Raw genomic sequence first — 22840 nt, forward strand, 5'->3', positions numbered from 1 at the left:
CTTTTCCTCTGAGATGTAGTGGAGTAGAAGTAAAAGTATTTAAAATAGTAAATACTCCAGTAAAGTAAAATAATACCTCAAAATTGTACTGTAGTACAGTACTTGAGTAAATGTACTTAGTTACTTTGCATCACTGTCCACAGCCCTCCTCTAAGACAGACGAGTGGACAGAAATGGTACCATCTTATAAGCAAGTTTTTTAAAAAATGCATCCGTGCAATTGAGAAAAACTGAAACGATACATTGGATGAACTGCCTGAAAGATGCCTCTTGAGCTACTATTGCAGGAGAAAGTTTAAAAGATTCTTCCCCCATTTTGTGCAATACACAGTAAATAGACAAAACATAATATCAAATACATTGTTTCTTTATTATGTTGTCCTCAACTGAGGTATTAAAAACCACTTGGTGACATCAAACTTAACTGGTGAATAATCTTAGTCCTGAATAAGCAAGGGCACTGAAGCCTGATTTATACTAGGATGCGTGTGGTTTCTTGCACTGAAAATAGCTGATTTAAAGCTCACAACATGTCACGCTGCAAAGCGTTGTGAGCTTGTAGAACGGCTATTTTCAGTGTGCGACACTGGCTCGCATTCAAGTATAAATTATGCATCTCCCGGAAACACTTTGTTCACCTCCTAACATTACTTTACTTTCACCCTTGACCATTTTTTATAGTAGGCATTATAACAAGAATGAAAAACAACTTCCGTTTAGCTACAGTACAGAGCATGAAGTTTCTATTGCGCTGTGTTGGAGATGATCTTTGATAAAACAATGGACAAAGACAAAACCAAAGTGTGAGGAGAAAAATACTATTCATACCATCAATTATTTTTTTCCCAAATCTTATGGGTACATACATATATAAGACAAGTATAAACAAACATAAGTCTTAATATAAGCCCCGTCCAAAATGTTGTGCAAACGCTGAATATAAAGTAATTACTCTGTTGGCTGTGAGATATATCAAACAATCACTCACTCATCAGCTCATGAGTGAAGCTGCACACTGTTGTTTGGAGTACAGTACTTGTGTTTCATAAAGTAAAAGACACATTCTATCTCCAACCCATCGGCACAGTAAGGCCAAAAACATTTCTTAAGACATTATGCATAAATGAAAATATACCGGAAAACACAAAATAGCTGTTGCTCCACCATTACCATACAACAGTATCCATCCACTATAGAATACACTATTTTAGAGGCCAAATCCCCAAATCATAGCATGCAAAATAAACAACAAAAATAAAGAAATCCAAAGGTAAGATAATGTATGTTGCAAAGAAAAATGCAAACAAACACTCAATAAAAGTAACAAAAACATCTTATCTGATACCTTTGGCTCAGTCAAATAACCACGAGAGCACCACATTTGAAAAAGTGTGAAACTCTTTAACCACTTAAACCCAAGCCTCCGTATTCTGGGGAAAATCTTTGCAGAAAATAGATCTACAAGCTCACGTGTTGCGTTGCGACACGTTGAGTTTTCAGCGAAGATATTAATGTAGAGTGAAAACAGAGTCACTACTATAGAGCCCTGAGGGACTCCGCTCAACAAAGCATAAGGTTAAGTGGTTAATTAAGCTGTCATCCCTGTGTGACATGGCACTGCTGTGGTTGATAATGGGTGCAAACAGAAGCAAAGAGTCAAAACTAACTTCTTCCATAACTTCTAATGAGACATTTTCCTTCATGGTAACATGGGTGTTGTGCTTTTTACATAAGTAAAAACCAGTACAGGTCAAATTCTATTTGTTGCGTCCACGTAGCCACGATTTTGTCACCAGTTCATGTCAGTGCAAACATTTGTATGCCTCAAGATTTATGACGGTGCGTACTGTACTTCATGTATGTACAAATAAGCGGACTGCACATGCGCTAGAACAGAAACATGGACACACTGAGGAGTGTGAGGCAATCCGTCTCTACCCGCATCTTTCTAACTTGTTAAAAGCCAATGTGATTAAATTCTTGTGAGCCAGACTTTTATTGTATTCCCTTTTCAGGTGGTACAGGTGTGTGTATATGAAAGTATCAGGGGGCTGCTGTGTGTATTTGTTGTGCTCATTGATTCCATAGAAATTATGTCTCCCAACATCTCCCGATACCATCCAATTCCTTGACACCGGGAATGTGGATGTACCCTCTGCTTTTCTTTTTGCACCAAGTGCAAGACTAAAATGTCTGTACTTAAGAGGTCCGCCACGAACCATTACAAGTTGGATTGAAATAGTACGTAGGAAAAAAAATACAAATAAAACATGAAATGTATTAGAAAATGCCATACTACAAGTCCTTTCTATTCAGCTTTGTTTTCCTCTTTTTCAGCAGGGGGTGTTTCCTGAGGTGAGTATGGGGGAGGGCCCTCGCTCTGGGAGGGGGCCTGGGGGTCCTCCGTGGGCGGGGTTGGAGTTTTTGTACAGTTGATTGGTGCGAGCACTATGGGAGGAGGCTGCAAGGGACAAAAATGTTAATTGAGCTGAGATAACTGAAGTCCAAGAGCATGACAACTGAGAACGAAAAAGGACATAAAGACAGGACAAAGTGGAATTTTTCTTTTACAGTTATTCTTCTGCCTGCAAATATGGCTTGGTTGGCCTTCATTAGGTCTAGATTTTATAAATCAACATGTTGCCTGTCAGAGGGTATTACTCTACAGTGCCACAGGAATCCTAAGAGACAATACACAATGGCAAATTAAGCATCACAAAGAAAATCTATAATCTCTAAGAGATGTCTATCATCATAACTACCACCAAATAGTCGACTAATATTCACAAGGACTATACTAGTCAGCCAGTGTTGATGTGTGTACCAAAAAGAAAATGAAACCAATGGCCTATTCTTATAAAAATAAATGTACATTTAAAAAGTACAATTAAAAAGGGACCTTATCTTCATAATGCTTAAATTGTGGTAGAGCAGAAGGTAGAGGCAAAAAGGAAGCCCAGATAGGATACCTGCAGTGACCACAGGGCCAATCTCAATGTCCACCTTATGACTGACCTGAGCACTGAATCCTCACAGACTTGAATTAATGTCACCTGCGTGTTTAGCATAAATGCATGAGTGCAAGAGGATGCAAGGGCTCAAAATCTAATAAATATGAAGAGCGGTACAAGAATTTGCGACTTCACATTACCTTGACGTCAGTTGTTGCCATCAACCATATTGATAAAGTGAGGCTTATGTTCGATACATAATTTAATTGCCTCAAGCAAAGCCTGCAGCAAAATAGGCTTATGTAGAGTGCAAAAAGTCTCTGAGAGAGCCCTCATGCACCTGTCGTTTTACAGGGGGAGTCCTGAGTGTGCATCAAAGCTTGTGAGTGCAGACATTGAGATTGGGCCACAGAATGCTGAGCCCTCAGCGCCCTCAGACTAGAGCGGAACAGTGATGAAGATAGGGGTGTGGGTTTGGGTGAGGGGGGGGGCAAGAAAAACAGAAAGAGATGGTTGGAATGGATGGAATCATCTGAAGGCGTTACTCAACTTGAAATTCTACTTTACAGCGTGTTTTTTTAAAACACTAGAAATTTTTGACGTCGACTTTTTTTTGTTTTTGTTTTTTGGAGTCTTTTTGTTTTCCGCGGTAGTAGGTCACTCATATCAAACTGGTATTCACCACAAATCCACTTCCAGTCCAGAACTGGGGCAACTCCCTGCGCCAGAGCGCCACTGCCAGGCTGGTGAGCAAAGTGCAGGGTACCAGGTACAACAGAGCTGGCTGTCCCTTCTGCATCAGAGCCAGCGCCACGAAGGTGATCAACAGGCCGATGCCATAGGCTAGAAGGAAAGACACAGAGAAGGATGTACAGGGTGAGGGGAAAACCTGGGTCATTTATATGCAATGGCTCTAATCGATATTATCTAACTATTAGATTTCCTCTTCCATATTGATAATTTTGTACAATAATAATTGGGATAATTGCAATTTTCAGTGACCAACAGTTAGTTTGGAATATCTTCTATGGTAGCTTTATCTACTATGCTATGTGAAGGGCTTTCTTTGCGCATTAAACTAAGTAGGCTATCGATTAAGCTGTTATCTCTGCACCACAGGATGGAAAATTACAACAAAAGATATTTTCTTGTACAATAATCAATATTGAAAATTCCATTATCGGCATCCCTACAAATGTAATCATAGAATGAGCTTAAACTCACAGATCGGTAACCTCACATTCTCAACCACTGTTGAGGTTCTCAATGTGGAGATGTGTTGTTAGAATTGTTCATATATGGCCCAGACCGCTGGTGTAGCGGTCCGGGCACCTAGACTACAATGTAGCCTGACAGCGTGTCGTGGGTTCTAGTCCCGCCATAGCTGCGTGTCACCCCCCCGCCCATCTTTCTCTCCCCATTTCCTGTCAGCCTACTGTCCTATCAACAATAGAGGCATAAAAAGCCCCCCCAAAAAGAGAAAATAATTGTTCATATTATACAGTGTAGGAGCTAAAATATGTATTTTGCCTATATATACAGTGTAGGAGCTAAAGTATGTGTTTTGCCCATAAACACTCTACATTAATTGGTTCAATGATAAAACAATCAATATGAACACAAATACGTTAAGAATTTAGGCAACACAAGTGAACAAGAGGTACACACAACTCACAGAGTCATCGATCAGATAATGTTGTCGAGGTACAACAAATAAAGGTGGTTTTGAGCCAGAGGAAGGGAAAGAGTGAGAGATAGACACTGCAGTAGTTCATGGAGTATCACATCAAGTACCTACCAATGGTGCAGGCTACAAAGTAGATCCTGGACGCCTGCATGAGAATGTCAAATCTATGGCAGTAAGCTACCAACAGACCTAGGAGGAAAACAAGACAAGACAAGAGTTACATTTCTTTCTTTCTTTGACTTTCTTGGTAATATTTGGTAATGTCACCCTCAACCTGTCAATAAAGCACATTGAACAGAACTGAACTTAACTCAGGTCTGTCAAATTACAGCAAGTCCGGCACTCATCTGCATCGCTGTGCTGAGATAGGACTAGTGTGAATATTTCAATACACAGTGTGGGTGGTTAAGTGTTGCGTTCACACTGCTACCACATGCATCGCGGTGCTCTTGTCCAATGGCCAACCTCACGTAGCACACTGCCAACTGTGGCACCTTTCTCTGACATTACAGCAGCAGATGGCACATGCAGCATAGAGAGCCTGGTACATGATTAGCTGCTAAGGAGCGATGTTAGTCATTGGTGTCACAGGCGAGACAAAATGGTAACACCTGAGCAGCACTATTGATGGCTGATGGGTGAAGCTACCCAAAAAGTCTTAAGTGCAAGCTGACATAAGGAAATGAGGGGACCATCCCTAATACAAATCAACGTGGTGGTGACTCCACGTGTATCGGAGAAGCTATGTGGTCGTCTACAGCCTCCCCATGACAACAGTGGGGGCTGGCAGGGACCACAGCATGTATGGGGGGATTGGCAATGACTCATTTGGGGAAGAAGAAAACAAAAAAACAGTTGCAGAGTAAATCGTCGCTGTCAGGCAGAAACCTGTCCAATGTCCAAAATCTTTACTTTTCAGGAAATGGAAAAAAATAACCTGTGTTCCAATGGATCCAGTGTAGTTATTATTTAGCCACAAGCTTTTCATTGGTTAAATAATTATTCAGCTCACAGACAGATTTAACAACTTTCAACTTGAATTCCGTATTTTGGGCATATCATTATAGGCGAGTGTTCAAAAAGAACATTCTAAATCGATTTTCGCTAACACTGTCATACGACACAGTGTAAAATACTGTTGGGCTTTAAAAACATAAAAGGATTAAATATGGAGATACAACGTTTCCGCCTGACAGCAACAAAATTCCAAACTAATTACCTGGTACCAAGACATCCCCAAAGCCCAGGAGTGAGAAGGGCCGGTCACACAATGCGAGAGGAGAGAAGTTTAACCGTGGCACTTTAAGCACCATAGGGAGCTGGAGCAAAGAGAAGACAACAATTAAGTGTTACCACATCTTTCATTACGCCTTGTTACGTCTACTCAACAGCTTAACCTCTGCACTGAAGCAACATTTAAGCAAAGAGTAATGATGCGTATAGTGCACCCCACACCCCACCCAGGGGGAGTGCAAGACTTTAAAAACAAGCATACCTTTTCATGTGTGGAGGAGTCAGAGGGACCAGCCGCCACCTCCACCATTATACTTTCCCCACTCTGTAGAGAAAAAGAATAGGGCAGAAATGACCTTTTCCTGTAGTACAGAGACTGTGGGCTGTTATATCATATTACAGTGAAGACAAAAGCTCAATCCTAACATACCTTTGTGAAGAGGGGTGTAATAAATACAAAGAATACGTCGTAGACAAACAGGACCACCAAGAGTAAAGTACAAGCCTGCACAGAGAAGGAGTGGAGGGAGGGAAAAAAAATAATTTTGTTAATTTGCATGATGATAAAATGCTGGTGATAAAAGTCCACAGGCGCAGTAATGAAAAGATAACAACTTTATTCATACAGGAGAGACAAAAGGTGAGAAGGCAATTTATTTAAAAAAAGACAAAAAAACTATCAACTCAGAAATAACACCTGAAACAACACATACCCAACACATTTTTTATTCAGGACAAACACACAAGAAAACGGCATAAAAACAACAGCACTCCATAAAAATAACTAACTGGAGTTGGGTGTCAACATGAAAAAAAATATTATCATCATCACACCCAAACATTATTAGGGCAGGAGAAGATTATGGCATCAACCCACCTTAAACGTGGGCAGTCTGATTGTTTTGAGCATGTAGAGACAGAAGGCGATACCCAGGGCGTCCTGTAACACCCACGCCCACCTGGACGACACATCATATGGAGGAACAAGACAGTTAGTCAGGACAGCCTGGCTTCCTGACTGGAACCAAGCTCCCTGACATCAAGTAACAAGACATGACTCACACGCAGACAGGAGCAATTAACTATTATGTCATCTATCGCACATCTAGCAATCAACACGTGAGGGGCACAGACGCCGTCTATGCGGGGGGGGGGCATTGGGTCACTGCCCCCCATAGTAAAGCTGCCCCGAATCCAAGTGTGATGCACAATAACGAAAGTGTGTTGAAAAGTCCACACATACTTGATTAAATATGTGTTGAACAATAACAATGAGCCCACATAATCACAAAAGGTTTCAAGCTAAGAATTCACTTCTATCATGGCTTTATATCGAGAAAAAAACATAACAAGCTAAATCTAAAGTAGCCCAGTAGTAATGCTGTACAACAATGTATTCAAAACTCATCATGTTCGCACTCTAGAAGGTCGCAGAGGACCCTTTCACAACTCCACAGACCTCCGTGGAACATAAAAAATGTGAACATATTTTAATTTGGTGACATTATAGATAATAATATGCAGCCTCCCTTATCACTGCATAGTCTTGTGGCACGCCAGCATTTCTGTCACTATAGACTAGTGTGAAAGGTGCTTCAAGATCTCCATTAATTAAAAAACTCACCAGGATCACCTCAAATGGATTCTGGATTATATTTCATACATTCTCCTCCGTGACCACTTTCAACCTGGCATTCCTATTTTGGGCTCGTCATTAAGGCAAAAATTCTCCCCTCCAAAAAATATTTTGTTATTTGTAAATATAGCAGCTCTTCAAGCTCACAACGCATCGCTTTGCGACGTGTTGTGAGCTTGTAGGTCGACTATTTTATCTATTTGTGGTATGACGAAGTATATAGGGATTAAGTGGTTAAAAGCTGAAGAAAAAGCCAATTATGAGGCTAGGCAATCAGATTACGTCCTTAGTGCAAGCCAAGCAGACAACATTTGGTGTGTGTGTGTGTGTGTGTGTGTGTGTGTGTGTGTGTGTGTGTGTGTGTGTGTGTGTGTGTGTGTGTGTGTGTGTGTGTGTGTGTGTGTGTGTGTGTGTGTGTGTGTGTGTATCTATGTGTACTCACTGATCCTCGTTGCGGAACACCACCCAGGTAACGCTGACGCCGATACAGAAGGCAGAGAGCAACATCATGCGGATCTGAGGCCGTTTGTGTAAGTATGGCAGATTATTCTCTGGAATCCTGTGGTCACAAGATTGCAGACATTCAGCCCACTAGTGAATAATATTTGTATTATCAAATTTCATTTCCCCCGATGAAATACCACTCTAGTCATGTATCGCTTTAACCCATTAAGACCTGAGGCCTATTTTACAAATGCCTTCTAAATCAGTAGTTCTTACACTTTCAAGATTTTTCAAAAATGTTCAAAAATAGCAGATTTACAAGCTTGCAGTGTGGCGCGAAGTGATGCGCTGTGAGCTTGTATATCTGCTATTTTTTAATAGCCAATGCTAAAATCTAAAATGACCCGGATGCTTTCCCGTTTTTTTTTTTTATTCATTTTTTTTCCCCCACGATTTTGTAACCCCATGTTTTACACCCAGGCATCAAGCTACGGTAGCGTATACAGGGGTGCACATGAGGGGGGGGGCGCACTGGAGCAGCACTCCACTAGTTGTTTAAGCTGCACCCGCACACGCACATATGCACGGACATGCACGTGCGTACCCGCGAGTGCATTCAACTTACCTCGCGTATCGATCAAAAACAACCATTCACACCTTACCAAAGCTTATAAAAGCTGCCAAGTGTCAACAGCGCAAATTCACATAGGAATGAATGACCCTGACTGGCTGCATGCAGTGGTCCATTGTGTGACCTGTTAAGTACCGTTAGGTGTAAGCATAGAGGTCAGATTTTCTGAAGCAGTCCAAAGAGAACGTTTGGATAACAGTGGCTGATGGATTCATGAACTAAATTTAGGAGGTCTACAAGGTATAACACTATAATAAAGTATCCCCATTATGCAAGTTGAGAATACAATTTGATATATATTATGGGTTAATAATAAATAGTCTAACATGTTACGTGTGTAAGCATGTGCGCGTGACACAGCGGCCCACTAGTTTAAAAACCCCGACAACATCTCTGAGCGATACTATAGGGTCTGTAACATCAAATAAATGTAAACCAAATTGTACTTGAATTCAACAGCACTTATTGTAGGTTTCATGCTTATGAAATAATTATAATGCATCTGTAACAGCTTCTACTCAGGTTATGTCTCAACAAAAAAAACGATTACCCGCACACTACCAACTTGCACAGTATGTGAAGACAATTTATTGAATGAAGCAACGTCCCTGTATACGCTACGCTAGCTTGATGCCTTGTGTACAGTAGACCTTCCTCAGGTAGCCTATCATGCCAGGTGTATTGAGAGTGAAGAGATTTGTTAACATAGGTAATGGTCAGACAATTAACGTGTTATGAGTGTCTAGTTAATGTAGAGCATTACCTCATAATCATAATTCATAACAAATGGCATGAATACCACATTTTACAGCTTCACACACATGGCTCAATTGATAATTCTGCCTGTCCTTTGTTCAAATATAGCTAATGAACTATGTCACACATCATCCCCTATCTCTCTACTCAACAACTTCCATGTCTCTCCCCACTGTGTTGTCTAACAAAGACAAATTGCTGAAAAATAGTCTCAAATGAGTATCACCTGCACTTGCAGAAAGGCGTTCTCCTGACAAAAGGCCAGAGGCAGCTGTAGAGGCCCACCGAGGATGCCACGCAGAAGATGCCTATTACCCAGATGGCTACAGATGAGACAAAAAGAAACGGTCAGGATGTTGCTGCATGTTGTCACCATGTCACTATAATCGAAAACATTCGCAGCCTGTGATAAAGGAATAAAGCATGTTTTTATTCCTCACAGATGTTCTTATTCTATGTAATTCCAACTATTCACGTTTTACGCGCTGTTCCTAATCTTTTGTCTTCATATTGTCGGTCTGATTTACTGGCTTATATTTGTCGTCCATACAACACTTAACACTACGCAAAGGTACAATATACCAAAACCTCTTTAATCAGCTTAGTATTAGGAAACCAGGAGATTAGTACCAGTTTCACCTTTGTATGACTAGTTGATGAAACTGGCTACATTACATTAGCTTTTTTTCTCCCGATGCCAAACCAAATGATTACTGGACAAACACAGGTGAACCTGAACCTGCATCCCTTTACATAATATCCATTATATACATAATAATAATAATACATGCAATTTATATAGCCCTTTTCAAGATACCCAAAAGTTGGTTTACAAAACAATGAAAATGAAATATATACTGTGTGTGTGTGTGTGTATATATATATATATATATATATATATATATATATATATATATATATATTCATTTTTTTTCGCAAAGCCCCCACCTCAAAATCAATTTAGGTGACATTACCCTTGAGGTTGAAACATGGTAAATGACTCTAATAATGAGTGCAGAGAGACGTGTAACATGTGTGCTAGTGTGCTAGTGTGTGTGTGTGTGTGTGTGTGTGTGTGTGTGTGTGTGTGTGTGTGTGTGTGTGTGTGTGTGTGTGTGTGTGTGTGTGTGTGTGTGTGTGTGTGTGTGTGTGTACTGTACCCAAGCTGTCGTAGAAGAAATAGAGTAGCACCAACATGCTGCAGCACATGACCACGAACACGCAGATCATGATGGGTGTGACGTCCACCGTCTCCTCTTCCTGTTTCTCTGCGCTGTCATCCCGCTTGTGTTTCATGTACCGCCTTCAGGATGGCGGCGAGTGAGGTGACAGGAAAACAGCACAGAGGTCATGTGAGAAGGGTTTGTTTGGAGAGTCTTTCATGTAGAACAAAGGGTAACTGTGGCTACTTACTGTTACGGTTGTTATGTTACCAAACTTGTTACTCAAAAGAAAAAACAAAATGGACGTCAAGGGAGGCCATTTTTACTTGGTTTTATAACAAACCCTACTAATCGATGGCTGACAGCCTGCCAAAATAGCTGCTAGCAGAGGCCACCTGGCACAGCCTGAATTTACCTGTCAACTTTTATTCTAAGATATTTAATATATAAATACTGATCTTGTCAGACATTAATCTTAGACATCATTGTAACTGAACAAGGATATAACAGTAATGGGTCACTAGTTTGGCCTGAAGTGATGACAATGCGTCCAGCCTGCCACAGTACAAAAATCTAAACAATACAGTCCACTCCAAAGTACTCATGATGCAGGGAAGATACTGTGTACAAGTCGTTCCAAGAACACATTGAGCAACCACATACAGAGGGGTGTCTGTCTCATTTCCCAACTTACTTCTTGCTGTCCCTGCTGCCAGCCCATTGGCCTCCTATGGCAACTGTTCCCACTGCCATTAAAAAGATGATCACCATGTTGTAGTCCAACACAGGCTCACTGGGTGCATACATGGCAACCTCTCTTCCTTTCCCAAATTTCTGCAGGGGTTAGGAAACAGAACAGCTCTGGCTCTTGTTGGGGAAGTCACTCACAGTGCAATGCCATAATCAAGTATACAGACTATACTTTGGTTAGCCTGTAATTGGATTGATTGGCCATTACATTGATTAATACATTACTGTATAATTCAATAGAAGTTGGGACAGCAATGAATGTGTTATTTGCAACATGTGTAAAGCTTAACAACAATTTTCAGGTTACACTAATATACAACATATTGTTTGATGAAAAAAAGAGTTTTAATTAAAAAGAACATATTTATCCAATTATTCTGTCTTGATTTATTGATTCTTCAAAGTGCAAGTTCTGCTAACAGGTATTATGAGAGACAGCATCTCTTCAACTTGTCACCTTGCTTATGTCCAGCATGTCAGAGTAGCTGAGGAGTGCTACAGGGATGTCAATCTCCTCATACTGTGTCTTGTTCCCTGCAGGTGGTGTCTGTAATTAAAAAAAGAAAACAATAGCCATTGATACCAGGGCTGCAGAATGTGGACACAAGAAATGTTGTCAACATTCATATATCACAATAACAATGACAATTCTTTATAGGACATCTGTGCTCAAAACAAGTGTCCAGAAATATTGGGAAAGCAGAACGATAGTCAGAATGTATAAAATATGTGCTATAATGTAAAATGTTTCCTTCTGTGTGTTATTTGATTTAAAGCCCTATGATTCCTTTCTCAGTAGGCTGCTATAGACCATATTCACACGGCGGCCATGTTTCTATGAAGTCAATGAAAGTAGCCACCCCGGGTGGCGGCACTTTCAATGTTAAATTCCAATATGGCCGCCGTGTGAATATGGTCTATACTGCCATACACTTCCTGTTTCCTGTTTGGCAGCTGAATTTGTTTGGGCTCCTGGCACCACAACCTGTTTTTAACAACATTTTTATACACTAGACTTTAAAGTTTTTAATTCAAATTGCTACTCAACAATTGAGTGGCAAGCTAAGACTACAAGCAGACAACAGTGGTGGATGGTTTCTGTGATTCCGGATATTTGGTGGATTCACTCTTCCTCGGCCTACTCATCTGCTGTGCTTGAAGTAGCCTGAACCAGAGACAAAGACACTCTGACTGTGAAGGCCCTAGTATTTCTTCAGGTTCATCTCATCCCCAAACAGCGGGTAACCATGCCACGTAGTGACAGAAGAAACATCACTAATGATGAAGATTTTGTCACAATGGGGACCATGAAAGAGATCATGGAACAGCAGAAGGTGTTCTACACGGAAATGCTCAACAGGCAAGAAACAAACTTCACCAACTTTACACATGTTGATATCCAACTAATTACCATGTATACTATAGTATAATGATACATTCAAATAAGGTCATGGATTACCGAACCTTTTGACATTGAGGGCCATCGATGAGTCTTTAGGACTGTAATAAGTATGTTAGGGATGTGAATGATTAACCATTTCATTGTTAACTGATAACAGTTATATCGATTAATACTATCAATTAAACGTTTAATTTATTGTTTTGTTGTTTTTCTTTGTTTTTTCATTATAAAGACTGACTACTATTTGCTAAACATTGATTTAAGTTAAATATTTACACATATTTATTTACTTTATTCTGTTTGCAGCACTGCAGGGTAGCCTACGATGTGTGAATCTTCTCGGTTATATCGTTATTGCGCTCAATACAAAAAGCAAAGCGACAGTACATTAAATTTGTAGTCAAAAGGGATTATCCGCAGCCAACATTTCTTCAAAACAGTCTGTGGTACATTGCTGACAGAGAGCGGAAATAAAACAACATAAATCATCGAGTGTCTGACCAAACACACAAGACTTTCTGTCATAACTTTGTTCGGCCAGTTAGAACATCTTGAACGTACAAGAACTACGAAAGTTCTGAAAGGCACTGCTTAAGTTCTGAATGAGGTTTTGTTCTTATTGCCTACCTAGGCCAAACAAAGACGTTGTTTGGAGTATGCTGCAGCCTTCAATCAATTTCAGACATATGCCGTTTGGAAATTCATTCATCACTTGTGAAATTGGCGTTAGCTGCCACGGTAAATTTTTTCAGGCATTTGACAGGTTGGTGGGTGTTATTTTCATGCCCTGTACATGTAGTTTGGTGTGATCGCTTGTTGATGCCCCCCTTACCAGCCTGTCCTTGCTGACTATGAGAAGACCTTTGGCACCATTAATCTGGGCCAACCGGACCTTCTCATAGAAGGTGCAGTTTCCCCTCATCACCATAGGGATGCTATTGGTGAAGCCTCCCTCAGGGACCTCGGATGCAGAGCACAGCACTGATGATGTCAGGTCGTAGATCTGGAGACGTGACTATGGAACGCATTAAAAAACAACAGACAAATTCATAATCGTGCCAAATGGTACAAAGGCTAATGAAAGGTAGGCTACAATAGGAAAAATGCCACCGCTAGCTATGATGCTAAGTTTATTTAACAATACAACTAAGTCCCGCAGCTTGCAGACACATTGACCTCATTTTATATTGATAAATAAACTTCAGAGCTATAGGTTTGAGGTTAAACTTTGTCCTTGTGTGTATTATGATACAATGAAATACCATAACACAAAAGGACATACAAACAAACCCACCCCCCCCAAACAAAAAACACATTACAGACCTACATAGACTGTGTACACAATTCACTCATAAGTATACACAAACACATAAATACACCATTCACCAAAGTAGTCCAATCACTGTGTCATTATCTGCAAAATAAATTCTATAATACTTTTGTTGTGATAATTGGCAACATAGTCATGCGTAAACAAACAGTGCGTAAACAAACAGTCCAATAGGTGACTGAGACAGCAGCTCTGGGGTGAACTGGTGTTAAGAACTAATGTAGATGAGTGTGTTATACCAATTCTCACAGTCTGATAAAGTTGCCCATATCAATAGCCTTAAAAGCAATGCTAAAACCAATCAACATGTTGCAGTATTCTTCTACTTCAATTGATATCTCCAGCCTGACCTGCACCTCCACGATCAATGTGTGCGTATTGTTATTAAATAGGAAAATAAGGAAAATGGTCATTATTAAATTCATAAAATGCTTGATCCTCGTCTATCATTTTTCATCTTTGACCACCACATTAAATGTAAACAAGACCATCACTGATGTGAACATTCTTGCCCAAAAGGTTGCTGCTAACTGTTCACTTACCGCCTTATTGAGGTCCTGAGGTAGACCTGCCCATTGTGAGTTGAAGAATATGCAGTAATCCTTTCCTTTACTTTTGCCCTTGTCACTGAAATGGGCCATGCCATACTCTCCCACAACCTGTCAAAAAAAAAGTAAATGTCATAAATGTGTATAATGTGTCATGAATGTGTGTAAGTGTAGACTGTACGTTGTTTTTAAACATTAAAAGATCAACTTTAATCTGAAACACATAGCAACGTTGTAAATGTGTTGTTGAGGAAAATAAATAAGTCCTTAACTATGACTGTAATGACAAACTAGCTGTTGCTGGTGTGTATTTTAAAGCAGTGGTTCTCAAAGTGGGGTCCAGGGACCCTCAGCGCTCCTTGAGCGGGTTCCAGGGGTTCCCCTGATAAATGATGGATAGTTAGGAACCAAATGGACCCTGGAGTGGCTGTAACTCTGAGTGTGTAGAAATGGAGAGTTATTGTGGTCCGTGGTCTGATGCAGGGTTCTCAAAGTGGGGTCCAGGGACCCCCAGGGCCCTATATGCCTCAGCTATTTAAAAAATATTAATTACATTCTTTTGAAAATGTTTGACACCACAAATCTTGTATGGGGTCCTTGGCACAAAATATTTTCAGATGGAGGTCCGCGGCCAAATACATATCAATTTAGGGGTCCTTGGCATGAAAAGGTTTGAGAACTACTGTTTTAAAGGTTACTCTAACAGGCTTTTTGGGCTCATTTCCATTAGCAAGGAGGCCAGTTCTTATTCTGACACTGACACTGCAGCTCTATAGTTGTGTGAGTAACGTTATCGTTCATGAACAGTACAGTAGCAACGATCTACTTTATTGCAATAAACCTGATAAGACAGCACTAAGACAGATAAGACAGCCTAACTCATAGTAGGCTAATGATTACCAAGTTTACTTGGTTGTTTGAAACAGTGGTGGAAGAAGTACTCAGATATTCCACTTATATTAAGTAAAAGTAGCAATACCACAATTTAAAAATACTTTGTTGTTCAAAATGTTACTTGAGTGAAAGTACAAAAGAATTGGCAACAAAATATACTTAAAGTACCAAAATGTTTGAAAATAGCAGATCCACAAGCTCAAAACGCCTGGCATCGGCTATTTTCAAATAACCTGTGGTATAAAATAGGGCTAAAGTGGTTAATGTATGTTTTATAATATAATGTATATCTGCAAAGTAACTAAAGCTGTCAAATAATTGTAGAGGAGTAAAAAGTACAATATTTGCCTCTGAGATGTAGTGGAGTAGAAGTAAAAGTACTGAAAACTGGAAATACTAAAGAAAGTAAAAGAAAACCTCAATTGTACTTAAGTACAGTACTTGAGTAAATGTACTTAGTTACTTTACACCACTGCTTAATAGCAAAATTAAAGCATTTAGCTGAACCATCAGCACAGTAATCGTACTTTTATAGTGAACAGAAACCTGATGATGCCTAAGGATACCGGGGTAACCAGAACGATCGCCCCAAAACACACTCACCCCTATTTTTTATTACTGATGTTACGTTAAGGAATACGGTGGCGACCGTTCCGAGGTGGCCGGATTTGACCCAGGGCGAGCGTGTTTTGGGGCGAGCGTTCGTGTATTCGATACCGGGGCCCTATCGGTGATCTCCGCAAGCTAACACACTCATAGCATGCAAGCTAATCATTCCAAAAAATAAAGAAAAAAACAAAAAAAAACATTGTTTTCATCGACCACGTGTCGAGTGCAGTATGCATGAACACAAACTCGCTTTGTGGAGGCAACCGTGTGCCCTCTCTTACCTTTTGAACCAGAAAAGCTGCCCAAATCAGGGTTAAAGGGACCCTCATGATGCCTTAGCTTGTTGTTGTTTCCCCATCAACCGCACTGCTCACTACACAGTGCGCCCACCCGCCAGTGCTGCCAGGTTTTGAGAGAGAAACAAGCAACCAGGTCTATGAAAACAAGCCCAAAAGAAGCGAGCCCTTCGCCCTTGGCTTTAAACATGATACATGGCTATTTGAAAATAGCAGATCTGCTATTTTCACAAAAAAATGTTGCTTGAAGAACATTTGAAAAATTTGGAATATATTTTTTAAACGTTTTAACAACACAAATCTTGTATTGGGGGTCCCTGGTACAACATATTTTCAGATGGGGGTCCGCAGACAAATACATATTGATTTTGGGGTTCTTGACATAAATGTTTGAGAACCACTAGCTTAAACAACATAAGGAAACAAGCCAAAATAAGCAACTACACTTTTAAACAAGCCCCCAAAAAAACGCAACAATATTATGTACAAGCTACCTCGGAGAAAAACAAGCCCAACGTTGCTTATAATAAGCGGACATGGCAACCCTGCCCACCAGCTGTTCCGCTACAGACCCGCCTACTCTCTGCAGCGCATCTGCTATTGGTTATATTTAACATGAGTGAAAAAACGCCTCGTGATTCGTTTTCAACCAACTTAGATGTTTCAAAATAGGATAGCAGTTGTAAATATCACATCAAAACAAAGACTAGAGTCTAAGTTAAAAGCAACGCTGGCTACCTCTAGAGGCCCTGCTGCTCCTTACACCTTGGAGTGGAACTCTGTCTTCAATACAACTCTAAGTAACTCTTGGCTGAAAAGTGTAAGATACCATTGTGGTCTGATGGTGGCTGGTGGTAGAGGAAAGGTCATGCTGTCACTCAATTGGTTAGGATTCATCCTTCAGCATGGAGTCTCATGGCAATACACCCATTCGATTTTGAGATATCTTGTGTTTTACAAGTTGAAATTATGGCCTAAAGCTGACACCAGAGGAAAAGCCCATGGGGTCACCAAAATCAGCAAGATTCATCAGGAGCTCATCCAGGAGTATCTCTGGTCCATAGTGTTAGAAGTTTGCACCTGGGTGAAGAATAGGCTTACAGCATAAAACTAGATTTTAGGTTGAATGCAAATGCTAGGGGTGGCAATTGCCTTCCCCTGTGACCCCAATTGACACCCCTTGGGCAGGGCTTTGTAAGGATGGCGAAGTCAGTCAGTGAGTCCAACGGTCTGTCCCTCCATCCGACTGTTGACCACTTTGGTCTGAAACAACACATTGAAAACAACTGCATGGACTACCATTGGATTTATAGAGCACCTCCAGGCTCCTAGATTAGCTCTGGTCCATAGCGTTAGAAGAACTCCTTCTAACGCTATGGACCAGAGCTACATGTGCAGTAAATGTACAGGTGCACTGGCATATAGCACAAGCTTTTTATGGAGGCTCAGTTTTGTGTGTTTATAGTCTTGTGTAGCCTACCTCATAATGTATGATGATCTTTCACTGTACTATATTCTACGGTAGCTTATGTTCTTCACTGCTGTATACATGTGTTTCCATGGAATATTCTGCATCTACTGTAGTCTCAGGATATCTTGGAAGTACTGCTTCAGACCGAGTTTAGAGTTACTTTTTGTAGGTAACACCCATGTCAATAAATAGATGCTAAACACTGAATGAGATATGTCATGAGGAATGTTATTCTCATAGAAAGCATAGGCTACATGTAATCTTTTCAGTTTCGGAATGTGCCAAAGTACATCCAAAGAAAAACGTGTCTTTAAAGATATTGGACAAAAGGGACAAAAACTACAGTTGTTGTGATTACTTGTTTCAAATATTTTTCGTGAAAAAATTAGTCTGCTGCATTAAAGCTTGAAAGCGAAATGACACAATTTGTGGTATTGCAGATGTTACAAACTGGCATTTCAGCTAAATAATGACCCAATTTGTGGTTTATCAGTATTGAAATGAAGAGGATCTTAAGGCATGGTTTAAACCTTCACATTTACCTGTATTTCACATACACTACATTTACTGTGTTGGACATTGAACATCACGTGGTGAAGAGGAACCCTCTTCACCATGAACCTCCCCACTTTGTCTTCTCTGTTGTGACTGAGTATCCACTTCGCTGAGAATGACTTCCTCCATGTCATCAGATATAATCACATCAACCCTGGGAGGTAGCAGATTTTCCAGCTGGTGCATTAGATGTTCTGGAAGCCAGTCCTTCTCAGGGAATTCCACCAGGAACTGAATGAATAGCTGTCCCTTTTCATAAGGATCCTTGTAAATTGGCATGCCTTCATTCTGGATACATTTCAGGTCATTGTGCTTCACAACGTCACCTGGCTGTGAGCTGATGAGCAGTGTTCTGTTGTCTAATGTGTGAATAGTCTTCTTAAAACCACAAAGAGCATCAACCAGTTTGATATCCATTTTCATTACCAGATTATCCCCCCGTCTCTGGAAAACAGGATGCTCCTTCTGATCCAGCACAACGATGATGTCACCAGGCTCCAGGCCTGGTTCCTGGTCACCTTCACCATGGAGTATAATTTTCTGACCATGTCTCATTCCTTTGTCAATGTGAACTTCAAGAATCTTTTTTTGGCGTTCCACCTTGTTCCCATTGCAGGTCTTGCAACAGTCCTTGGAGTTAAAATGCTTGCCCTGTCCCTGACAGTCAGCACACACTCTACGTAGGGTCTGAATCAGGCCTGGTATGATCTGTTGTTCTTGGTTCTGGAAACCTGCTCCTTTACAACTTGAGCAATTCTCCAGTGCACCTTTTTTACCACCATAACCTTCGCACTTTTCACAAATGACATTTTTCTGGAGCCCAACGTGTCTGGTGGTTCCGTTGTACATCTCTTCCAGGGTGACGCCAAACTGGTGAAATATATTCTTACCTCGTCTCTGCATTCTCTGCATTCTTCCACCAAAGAACATGTTGAAAATGTCCATGGGGGATCCCCCTCCACCCATGCCACGTTCCTTGATAGCTTGTTCTCCTCCTTTATCATACAAGGCCCTCTTCTTTGGATTTGATAGCACATCATAGGCTTGGGATATGAGCTTGAACCTCTCTCCTTCATTGGGATTCTTGTCTGGGTGATATTTCAATGCAAGTTTTCTATAAGCTTGTTTGATTTCTTCAGGTGAGGCTTTGCTACTAACACCCAAGATGTCATAATAGCTGGTTTCACGGACCATGATGACAACTTTGCAGCTGCAACTGAACTGCTATTCCGTAGATTCTGGTGCTTCTGTGGAAGATAGCGCCGTCTAGAAGAGGGTCTGTCTGTGTGTTTGTCTGTGGTTGGTTCAGAGCGAATCTCGCAAACGGCTTGAACGTGATTAGCATCAATATCTTGTGCACACTGTCAGTAGGCACACACAAATGTTTTATATTTGCAAAATATTTACTTAAATTTTGACCAGGCTGAAACATTGCCCAAATCTGGAGCCATACGTCATAAACTTGTCGCAAATATATACCGTATAGTCCGCGTAGATGACTGACGCCACTGACGTCACTGGCTGGCTAGTGAAGAAATGAAGTCCAAGATCCACATTGGAACCACGCTGTTCCCATGTGGATCCACATATTAGAATTGTTTTTGGCACCCTAGTTTTTTGAGCGGTGTAGCCGCTCCTATAAGTGGGGTTGGGACACCTCATTAGTACACCCTTCGCTGTACTGTGATTGGCTCATAATAGCACACCCCTCTACATTAGTACACCCCTAGCTGTACTGTGATTGGCTGACTCTATTTTAAGTGAGCTTCCATCATTGTGATGACCACACTGCTCACTTCACACTGGGTGTGATTTTTAGCGGCGCTAGCCGCTCTATACCTTTAGGTATAGAGCGGATCCTGCTCTATACCTGACTTTGTCCGTGTTCACCGTCAACGTTCTGATTGGTCAGACCCGTCAACGTTCTGATTGGTCAGACCCGTCAACAAAGTGATTGGTCAAGCTTCACGTGACACATGGCTATAAACACATTATAAACACATATCGATGACAAAATGTAAAGGCGCCGCTACCTTCACACAGGGTGTGATTTTTATTTTTATTACGCTTCTGCTAGAAGAGTTAAAAACAGTACAATGTAGTGAGTAGATAGATATACATAAATTACATTCTGTCATTGTTAACACAATAAGTCCTCCTTTAAGTGATGTGATGTCATGTGTCATGTTTTGGCTATGCCTATAGCATATGTAGTTGTATTGTGCTACTGCTAACCTTCGGTTTCCCCTGGATAATGCACGTTATAACTATGTCTTTGTTCGCACTAAAACTACATTGGTGACCCTGAAATGATTGGATGATTCCAGCCGGATTGGCCGACATGTTGAGTAACACAGTTGAGTTTTTGGAGCAACACACTGCCATCTGCAAAGGTTTACCCAAGCCAAGCTTTTACAAACTTTAATGGTTTTGCTAAAGAAGCAGACAACTGTTCTGGACAGTGCTTTCTGAACACGGGTGTCCAGATGAGCATGCTCCCGGCATCACCCCTTGATGTCCTAGGGGAAAGGAAGTCCTGGGCTTGAGGCTATCATCCCTCATTTGGGGCTGTTTGAATTTCTGCCCATGCCTTTCAGTATTAAGAGTGTGGGTATCTAGTGTGGCTATCTTGATGACATCCTAATTAATATAATAGTAATTAATACCTCAAACGACTACCTTCGGACTCTTATTTGGAAATCAGCATGGTCTCATTGTTGAGTGACCCAGCAAAATGCCAGTTCAGGCTGCCATCCATCAACTTCCTTGGGTACCGGCGCATCACCTGCCAAGCCATCAAAAGTAATTGCTGTTGCAGACTTTCTGAGGCCTCTTATGACAAGGGCTCTCAATTCGTTTTTGGCTATGGTGAACTTCTATTACCGATTTGTCTCCTGTGCAACCCCTCATGTTTTCCCTGTATGAGGCCATTAATGGCAACTTGGCGAGGCCCCCAAGCAGGCGGTAGTTTGGTCTGATGACATGGCCATGTCTTTAACAGACACCAAGTGAAGCACAATTGCTCCAGGAAAGTCTTTTTGAAAGCCACCCTGCACAATCAGCTTCCATGGATGCTGCTAATACTCATCCAGCTAAACCAATAGATCTCTGAAGGTCCCTGGCAGCTCAGAGGGCCCTATCAAATCTTACCTCCTTTTCAGCCCTATAGGCCTACTCCCCAGGTAATTAATGTGTTCGTAGCCTACAAGAGGGAGAGAAGAGAACAATATTTGTTTCCCCTTTTACATCGGCCACACCTTTGCCTCCACATGTTGAGTAGTTAAAGCAGAGGACACCTGGCAGCAGCTTGGTCTGGCGGGGTGTGAACAGAAATCAGTCATATCAGACAGATTAGACAGGCTGCTGTGGAAGTCATGCCTAAATCCTTCATCCAAAAACGGGAAAGCAAGCAAGACTCCCAAATAGTGTGGTTTAGGCCATTACAACTTCAGTATTCGGTCAGATTATCTTCTGAACATTTTAGTAAAGCATTAAATTAAGTTTAATAGCCTTTTTTAAACGCAATTTGATATTACTTATTCAAATACACACTCTCTTAAACAATTAATTTTCATCTTGCCTGGCAGAGGAAATGAAATGATTGTCATCTTGCCTGGCAGAGGAAATGAAATGATTGTAACAATTTACATTATAGAGAGCAAGAAAAAAAAAACACAATTAGATATGGTATTAAATACAATACAGTTAAAAGTACATTGTTTCCCACTTACCTAGTTATCAAGCTTGAAGGAGGCACAAAAAAAGAATGTTAGTCTGAATTTATCTTTGGCCTTGGGAACATTGAACAATCGAACAATTACCTAATTTTCTCTCCAACTTCATGTTCTCTTCACCATTTCACTTCCTCCTCTCTTCTACCATTCATCTTCCCTTCTTCTCCAATTCAGCTTCTACCTGTAAAATGACACACAAAATGAAATGATTATAAGAATAAGCATTACAAACAGCAAGCACACAACACAATCAAATATGCTCCTAAAAACAATACAGTTAAGTGGACATTGTTTCATACCGTACCTAGTTCGTACTTACATAGACAATCAAACATGTGTAGTACTGTGATGAAAGGAAATATCATAATTACCAGTTGCTGGGAAGCATTATCAAAATGTTAGTTCAATACTTGTTGTCCTGTAACACAATGGCAACAAAAATGTTCGTCTGAAATTATCGTTGGCCTTGGGAAAATGTCAGTCCACCAGCTTTGATCTTACCTCCTCTGATCGAGTGAAATGAACTCAATGCCTTCAGATCAAACAAATACCTCATCTTCTCTCCATCTTCACTTCCTCCTCTCTTCTACTGTATCTTCCCTTCTTCTCCATTTCAGCTTCTACCTGTAAAATGACACAGAAAATGAAAAGATTATAAGAATACCCATTACAAACAGCAAGCACAAAATACAATCATATACTGTATGCTACTAAAAACAACACAGTTAAGTGGACATTTCTTTCATATCT

General features: G+C 40.7%; 2 protein-coding genes across 4 annotated transcripts; both read right to left on the reverse strand.

Annotated features, from left to right (window-relative positions):
• Positions 1-351: 351 nt before the first annotated feature.
• sppl2 (signal peptide peptidase-like 2) lies at positions 352-16436 on the reverse strand. 3 transcript variants are annotated; one of them, XR_014600865.1, is made up of 16 exons: positions 16316-16436; positions 14526-14642; positions 13486-13668; positions 11709-11798; positions 11196-11335; positions 10499-10641; positions 9565-9661; positions 7950-8066; positions 6749-6830; positions 6302-6376; positions 6134-6196; positions 5858-5957; positions 4750-4827; positions 3634-3794; positions 1486-2461; positions 352-1421 (listed from the first exon to the last, which is right to left on the reverse strand). XR_014600865.1 is itself a non-coding variant. In XM_084058560.1 (15 exons), exons 1-15 carry the CDS (start codon positions 16361-16363, stop codon positions 2309-2311), a joined length of 1647 nt encoding a protein of 548 aa, XP_083914686.1. In that variant the 5' UTR covers positions 16364-16436; the 3' UTR covers positions 352-2308. The 3 variants fall into 3 exon arrangements, 1 of the variants encoding a protein (XP_083914686.1); XM_084058560.1 differs by having other exon boundaries at positions 352-2461; XR_014600866.1 differs by lacking the exon at positions 352-1421 and having other exon boundaries at positions 2321-2461; positions 3502-3794.
• A 1929-nt stretch (positions 16437-18365) lies between these two features.
• On the reverse strand, positions 18366-19550 carry LOC311044995 (dnaJ homolog subfamily A member 4-like; the record flags this gene model as incomplete). The annotated part of the gene is made up of 1 exon (XM_084056804.1): positions 18366-19550. The coding sequence occupies one exon, from the start codon at positions 19548-19550 to the stop codon at positions 18366-18368; it is 1185 nt and encodes a 394-aa protein (XP_083912930.1).
• Between the last annotated feature and the right edge of the window lie 3290 nt (positions 19551-22840).

Source organism: Gymnoscopelus microlampas, assembly GCF_963454915.1.
Source record: "Gymnoscopelus microlampas genome assembly, chromosome: 5".
NCBI lineage: Eukaryota > Metazoa > Chordata > Actinopteri > Myctophiformes > Myctophidae > Gymnoscopelus > Gymnoscopelus microlampas.

Coding starts and splice junctions, on each gene's coding strand:
- sppl2 (XM_084058560.1), bottom strand. CDS start 16,363: ATGAGGGTCCCTTTAACCCTGATTTGGGCAGCTTTTCTGGTTCAAAAG. Junction 10,642..11,195: donor GGCAGCAGGGACAGCAAGAA/GTAAGTTGGGAA, acceptor GCCATCCTGAAG/GCGGTACATGAAACACAAGC. Junction 3,795..4,749: donor CTTTGTAGCCTGCACCATTG/GTAGGTACTTGA, acceptor CTTTCCTTCTAG/CCTATGGCATCGGCCTGTTG.